General features: G+C 38.8%; 1 protein-coding gene and 1 non-coding gene across 4 annotated transcripts in view; both read right to left on the bottom strand.

Moving 5' to 3' along the window:
- Nucleotides 1–2,391: 2,391 nt before the first annotated feature.
- Nucleotides 2,392–6,801, bottom strand: part of pthlha (parathyroid hormone-like hormone a) — a 26,363-nt gene continuing 21,953 nt past the window's right edge. For all 3 annotated transcript variants that reach the window (XM_085768861.1, XM_085768862.1, XM_085768860.1), the window contains exons 3-4: nucleotides 4,565–5,119; nucleotides 2,392–2,754 (exon numbers count right to left, since the gene is read on the bottom strand). In XM_085768861.1, coding sequence (XP_085624987.1) covers nucleotides 4,588–5,119 — 532 coding nt within the window. In that variant the 3' untranslated portion in view covers nucleotides 2,392–2,754; nucleotides 4,565–4,587. The remainder of the gene's footprint in view (nucleotides 2,755–4,564; nucleotides 5,120–6,801) is intronic.
- Nucleotides 6,356–6,428, bottom strand: trnat-ugu (transfer RNA threonine (anticodon UGU)). The gene has a single exon. It is a non-coding gene; the product is annotated as a tRNA-Thr (tRNA).

The following is a 6,801-nucleotide window of genomic DNA, read 5'->3' as shown; positions in this document are numbered from 1 at the left end:
AGTGAAAATCTGCTTGAAAGAAGTAAAAAGTGTCTAAAAACAAGCTACTTTTTATGTGATGAGTCTTATTTTAAGTAGAATGAGATTTGTTTTGACTAAAATTAAGACAAATATTCTTGGTAAGATATTTGATTTTTTTGCAGTGTCCAAGATTCCACTGACAATACAGAAAGGGATGATTGGTCCTCTTTCTTTCTTTCTTTCTTTCTTTCTTTCTTTCTTTCTTTCTTTCTTTCTTTCTTTCTACCTACCACCTTCTCTATCTTTTTCTTTCTACCTACCACCTTTTCTTTCTTTCTTTCTTTGTTTCTTTCTTTCTTTCTCTTTCTTTCTACCTACCACCTTCTCTCTCTTTCTTTCTTCCTTTCTTTCTTTCTACCTACCTACCAGCTTCTGTTTCTTTCTTTCTTTCTTTCTTTCTTTCTTTCTTTCTTTCTTTCTTTCTTTCTTTCTTTCTTTCTTTCTTTCTTTCTACCTACCACCTTCTCTATCTTTTTCTTTCCTTCTTTCTACCTACCTACCACCTTCTCTATCTTTTTCTTTCCTTCTTTCTACCTACCACCTTTTCTTTCTTTCTTTCTTTCCCCACTATCAGATTAATTTAAGTGAAAATCTGCTTGAAAGAAGTAAAAAGTGTCGAAAAACAAGCTGCTTTTTAATGTGATGAGTCTTATTTTAAGTAGAATGAGATTTGTTTTGACTAGAAATGACATTTTGACTAAAAATAAGACAAATATTCCTTGGTAAGATATTTGATTTTTTGCAGTGTAGCTCAGTTTACATGTCCCGGCAGATATTACATGTATTATGAAGTGTTGCAATGCTTTCAGCTGCTCTAACGAGACGCCGATGCTGCCAAAAAAACTGCTGAGTGATGAGTTTCGGTCTGTGTGTGGGAAACAGGTTCGAGTCCAGCTGCAGCTCCGGGGATCTGATCCTGTGTCAGTGGAAACTCTCTAGAAGAAGCAGCAGCGACGTGACTCAGCCCGGAGAAGAGGAGGAGGAGGAGGAGGAGGAAGCTGAAGCTGCTGAAGGTGGATTTAAAGGGATAGTTCACCCCCAAAATTGAAATTTCACTCATTATCTACTACTCCCCCTCATGTGGACTAAGGGCTGGGAGAAGTTTCAGAGTCCTCCGTGGCTTCTCTGAGTTACAGGGGGTCTCGGCGTAGCAGTGCATGTCCATATGACGGTTGCAAATGGATACCAACTGTCTTCGTAACAAAAAGACACACCAAAAAACATCCAAATACCTCCATGCTGCTCGTATGTAATGTCTGTCTTGCATTGAAGCCCTGACATGAGAAATTGTCCCGAAAAAAATTAAATAAGTCTATATTTCAAGCTTGTTTGTAGCGGAAGCTCCCAGTGTTGCTCTTCCTGGTCCGTTGCAAAACTACAACTAAGACTCAATAAAAACTAGTCAATTCCTCTAAAATAAAAACTAAACTAAAACTGATTCATCACTTGTTGAACTCACTAAAAATAAACTGAGATAAAAAGAGAAAACTGAAAAACTAAACCAGTATCTCGAGCAACACCGGTGCAAATCTCATGGACGCAGATTTGGACGGACCAGGAAGAGCAGTGAACTGAGACACTGGGAGCTTCCGCTACAAAACAAGCTTAAAATATAGACTTTTTTTAATTTTTTTGGGGACAATTTCGCATTTTGGGGCTTCAATACAAGACGGACATTACATACGAGCAGCATGGAGGTATTTGGATGTTTTTTGGTGTGTCTTTTTGTTACGAAGACAGTTGGTATCCATTTGCAACCGTCATATGGACATGCACTGCTACGCCGAGACCCCCTGTAACTCAGAGAAGCCACGGAGGACTCTGAAACTTCTCCCAGAAATTTCAATTTTGGGTGAACTCTATCCCTTTAACCTCCACTGATGGATCCATGGCTCGTGTTTCAGCTTCACACTGTTAAACGTTGTTGGGTAATATATTTAAATATCAGAGAGGACAGACATAACATGGTTGAATGTGACGATGATCAAAGACACAGAGACGTTGCAGCTTCTGTCAAATGTTTAATCCGTTCAGTACAGAGTGTTTTATCTCAGTGCAAGTGCCAAAAAACAACAATATCGAGCCGTGTTTGTTCGGTTTATGTACAAGTGGGAAGGTTTTTGCATTGAGAAGCGGAGCGTTTGGAGTTTATAAACGGAGGAAACGGAGACAGTGAAGGCAGCAGGAGGTTGGACACCAAACAGACAGACAGACAGACAGACAGACAGACAGACAGACAACAGCAGCAAAGAAACACAGACAAGGAATGAGTGAAGAGAGCGAAGGAAAAAAAAGAGACACAGAGTGACGACTGTCGTTTTTTTTTTTTCTTCATTTCAATCAACCACAAAAACAAGTCAATGAACAAAATTAATGGTATATATATTTATATTTATATATCTAAAGTGCATTATGGTACAAAAATATAGAGGGTCAGCAGCACCTCGATACATTTACAAAATAAATACACCATTCAGACAAAATAAATTACCGCAAAAAAATCTGACATAATTGGAATAAAAAAAGAAAAAAGCAAGGATTCACAAAGATTAAAATCTGTTGCTCCTCAGAGCATCAAATAAGTTTTTTTTTCTATCATATTCTGCTATCTATTCTGCTATATTTAGAATATTTACACACAATAAATATTTTCCAATTTCTTTCCAAATAATCACCGTGACAGACGAGTGTGAGGTGAGTATTTAGGAGTCGACTCCGACTGTTCGCAGGTTCCTGAAGAGACAAGAGAGAAGAGACAAGAAAACACACGTTAGATCAACGTTTAAAGTCTACGTGTGATGTTAGAGATAAAAGATAGATACTAAGATATAGAGAAAGGTAGAAGGGTAGGAAGAAAGAAAAAAAGAGACAGAGAGAGAGGGTAGAAAGAAAGAAAGAAGTAAAAAGACAGAAAGGGGTAGAAAGAAAGAAAGGAGACAGAGAGAGAGGGGTAGAAAGAAAGAAAAACAGAAGTAAAAAGACAGAGAAAGGGGGTAGGAAGGAAGAAAGAAAGAGAGGGTTAGAAAGAAAGACGGGGTAGATAGAAAGAAATAAAGATAGATAGATAGACAGACAGATAGACACATACATAGAACGATAGACAGATAGAAAGAAATGATAGATAGATAGAAAGAAAGAAACGATAGCTAGCTAGATAGATAGAATGATAGACAGATATACAGACAGATAGATAGAAAGAAAGAAACGATTGATAGATAGATAGATAGACAGATACAGACAGATAGCTAGCTAGCTAGCTAGATACTGTAGATAGATAGATAGATAGATAGATAGATAGCTAGATAGATAGATAGCTAGATAGATAGATAGATAGATAGATAGATAGATAGATAGATAGATAGATAGATAGATAGATAGCTAGATAGATAGATAGATAGATAGATAGAAAGAAACGATAGATAGATAGATAGATAGATAGATAGATAGTTAGCTAGCTAGACAGATAGATAGATAGATTGATAGATAGATAGTTAGACAGACAGATAGATAGATAGATAGACAGATAGATAGCTAGATAGACAGATAGATAGATAGATAGATAGATAGATAGACAGACAGATAGATAGCTAGATAGACAGATAGATAGATAGACAGATAGACAGATAGATAGATAGACAGATAGATAGATAGACAGATAGATAGATAGATAGATAGTTAGACAGACAGACAGATAGATAGATAGATAGACAGATAGAACTATAGATAAATAGATAGATAGATAGAACTATAGATAGATAGTTAGACAGACAGATAGATAGACAGACAGATAGATAGCTAGATAGACAGATAGATAGATAGATAGATAGATAGATAGACAGACAGATAGATAGATAGACAGACAGATAGATAGATAGATAGATAGATAGACAGATAGACAGATAGATAGATAGACAGATAGATAGATAGACAGATAGATAGATAGACAGATAGATAGATAGATAGATAGATAGATAGATAGATAGATAGATAGATAGATAGATAGACAGACAGATAGAACTATAGATAAATAGATAGATAGATAGATAGAACTATAGATAGATAGATAGTTAGACAGACAGATAGATAGATAGACAGACAGATAGATAGATAGACAGATAGATAGATAGACAGATAGATAGATAGATAGATAGATAGATAGACAGATAGATAGATAGATAGATAGATAGATAGATAGTTAGATAGATAGATAGTTAGACAGACAGATAGATAGATAGATAGACAGATAGAACTATAGATAAATAGATAGATAGATAGATAGAACTATAGATAGATAGATAGATAGACAGATAGATAGATAGATAGATAGATAGTTAGCTAGCTAGCTAGCTAGAACGATAGATAGATAGATAGATAGATAGATAGATAGACAGATAGATAGATAGATAGATAGATAGATAGATAGATAGATAGATAGATAGATAGACAGATAGATAGATAGATAGATAGATAGATAGATAGATAGATAGACAGATAGACAGATAGATAGATAGATAGATAGATAGATAGATAGATAGATCTTTACCTTCGTCAGAGACTGACAGCGTCTTAGAGCAGCGCCCTCCTCAGGCCGAGCAGAGACCTCCACTCCAGCTGGACCGAACGCGCTCTCCTCTTCCTCTTCTCTCCCTCCCTCCTCTTCCCCCCATTCCTCCCTTTCTTCTTCTTCTTGCCGGGGGCCTTGAGGACTCCGTCCCGGTCCTTGTCCCTGTAGGTCTGGGACTTGTTGGTTTCCTGCGGCAGGTTGGTCCCTTCTTCCTCCTCCAGTCTGAAGCTGATGGGGAGGTTCTTGGTCCCTCCGGGGGGTTTGGAGTGCAGGGTGCTGCCGGTGGTGCTGAGGTGGACCCCCCCGACCCCCAGACCCCCCCCGCCAACAGGGAGCCCCCCAACAACGCCACCGCCACCGCCACCGCCACTGCTGCTCCCGCCGCCACCGGCCCCCGTGGTGCGGACGGGAAGGTCTCGGACCTCGGCCGTGTGCACCTCGTCCAGAAGGTCCTGCAGCCACATGCGGCGCTTGAAGTCCTGCAGCGTCCGGCCTTTGTCGTGCATCAGCTGAGCGTGAGTCACCGAGCGCTTTCTGCAGAACACAACAACAAGAAGAAAACTGTTAGTTTAGTTTAGTTCAGTTTACTACACACTGCAAAAACTCAAAATCGTTCCAAGAATATTTGTCTTATTTCTTGTCAAAATGTCTCATTTCTAGTCAAAACTAATCTCTTTCCACTTAAAATGAGACTCATCACCTAAAAATTAACTTGTTTTTAGATCATTTTCACTTGAAATAAGTAGAAAAATCTGCCAGTGAAAGCAAGTTTTTTGTGCTTGTAATAAGGAAGAAAAACCTGCTCCACAATCAGATTTTTCTACTTATTTCCATTGAAAATCTGCTTGAAAGAAGGAAAAAGTGTCTAAAAACAAGCTGCTTTTTATGTGATGAGTCTTATTTTAAAGTTGTACAGAAATGGCCGTTTGTTCTGTTTGTTGCGCCGAGTTGTCACGAGTTGCAACACGAGTTTACCCGAGTAAGGAAAACGAATTTGATTGGTCGTTATCGAGCGGGCGGGATATTCAATGTTTGGGGCGAGACCGAGCTCCGTGTGTGTCTCAGACGTTTGAATGACGGATGACGGATCTAATATCAGTGGCTGATGAATCGTGTACAGGCTGACGTATAATCTGTGCGCCTGCATTATCCAATGTGAAAAGAAATACACACTTTCATCCTGGATTTAATCAAAAATAGAATTTTGCACAAAGTTTGGGCTCCATCGTATGAAAGATGAGTTATCACACTTTTATGACCCAGAGTGGGCTCAAATTCAGTTTTCTTTTCTGTACACCTTTAAATATATTTAAGTCTAAAAGTTGTCACGTTGATATTGAATGTTCAACATGTGGCCAAAAGTAAGAGGAAGTCTCAGACACAGAGACACAGAGTGAAGTTCAGTGAAGCGACCAGCAGAGGGCGACAGAGACTGAGTCTGTTCTTCATGACTGAGACTGAACACAGAGAAACCTTCGTCTTCATCAGTCTAAAACCCTCTGATCCACAAACTAAATCTCTCTGCTTTAAATCTGATCCAGTATTAATCCAACATGAGTTCATTGGTTCTTTACGTTTCACTGAGGTGAGTCTGAGCTGCAGGTGAAACAAGAGACCAAGTCTGATAAATGTGTCCCAATCACACACAGACACACAGGGAAGGAAGATAACACCTGAACTTTGGATCCATAACACACTGAGTATTGATCATATACTGTATTATTGATTGATTATTGAACTTCCTGTGTGGACGGTTTAAAACAGCTGTTCAGGCCCCAGCGAGATTTGAACTCACGACCCCTGGTTTACAAGACCAGTGCTCTAACCCCTGAGCTATGGAGCCTGGTACATGAAGCAGAGGCCCCACCCCCACCCTGACCTCACCTGGTGACCTCACCTGGTGACATCATCTGATGATATCACCAGGTGAGGTCATCATGGGGGCGGGGCCTCCACAACAGGAACTACTCTACTGCAAAAACTCTAAATCTTTCCAAGAATATTTGTCTCATTTCTGGTCAAAATGTCTCATTTCTAGTCAAAACTAAACTATTTCCACTTAAAATAAGAGGCATAACAAAAAATTAACTTGTTTTTAGATCATTTTCACTTGTTTCAAACTAATTTTTACTTGAAATAAGTAGAAAAATCTGCCAGTGAAAGCAAGTTTTTTGTGTGTGCTTGTAATAAGGAAGAAAAACTTGCTCCACTATCAG

Source organism: Trachurus japonicus, chromosome 23 (genome assembly GCF_045865225.1).
Source record: "Trachurus japonicus isolate A0001 chromosome 23, Traja_1.0".
NCBI lineage: Eukaryota > Metazoa > Chordata > Actinopteri > Carangiformes > Carangidae > Trachurus > Trachurus japonicus.
The sequence above is the reverse complement of the archived record's forward strand: the minus strand, read 5'-3'. Positions and strand labels throughout refer to the sequence as shown.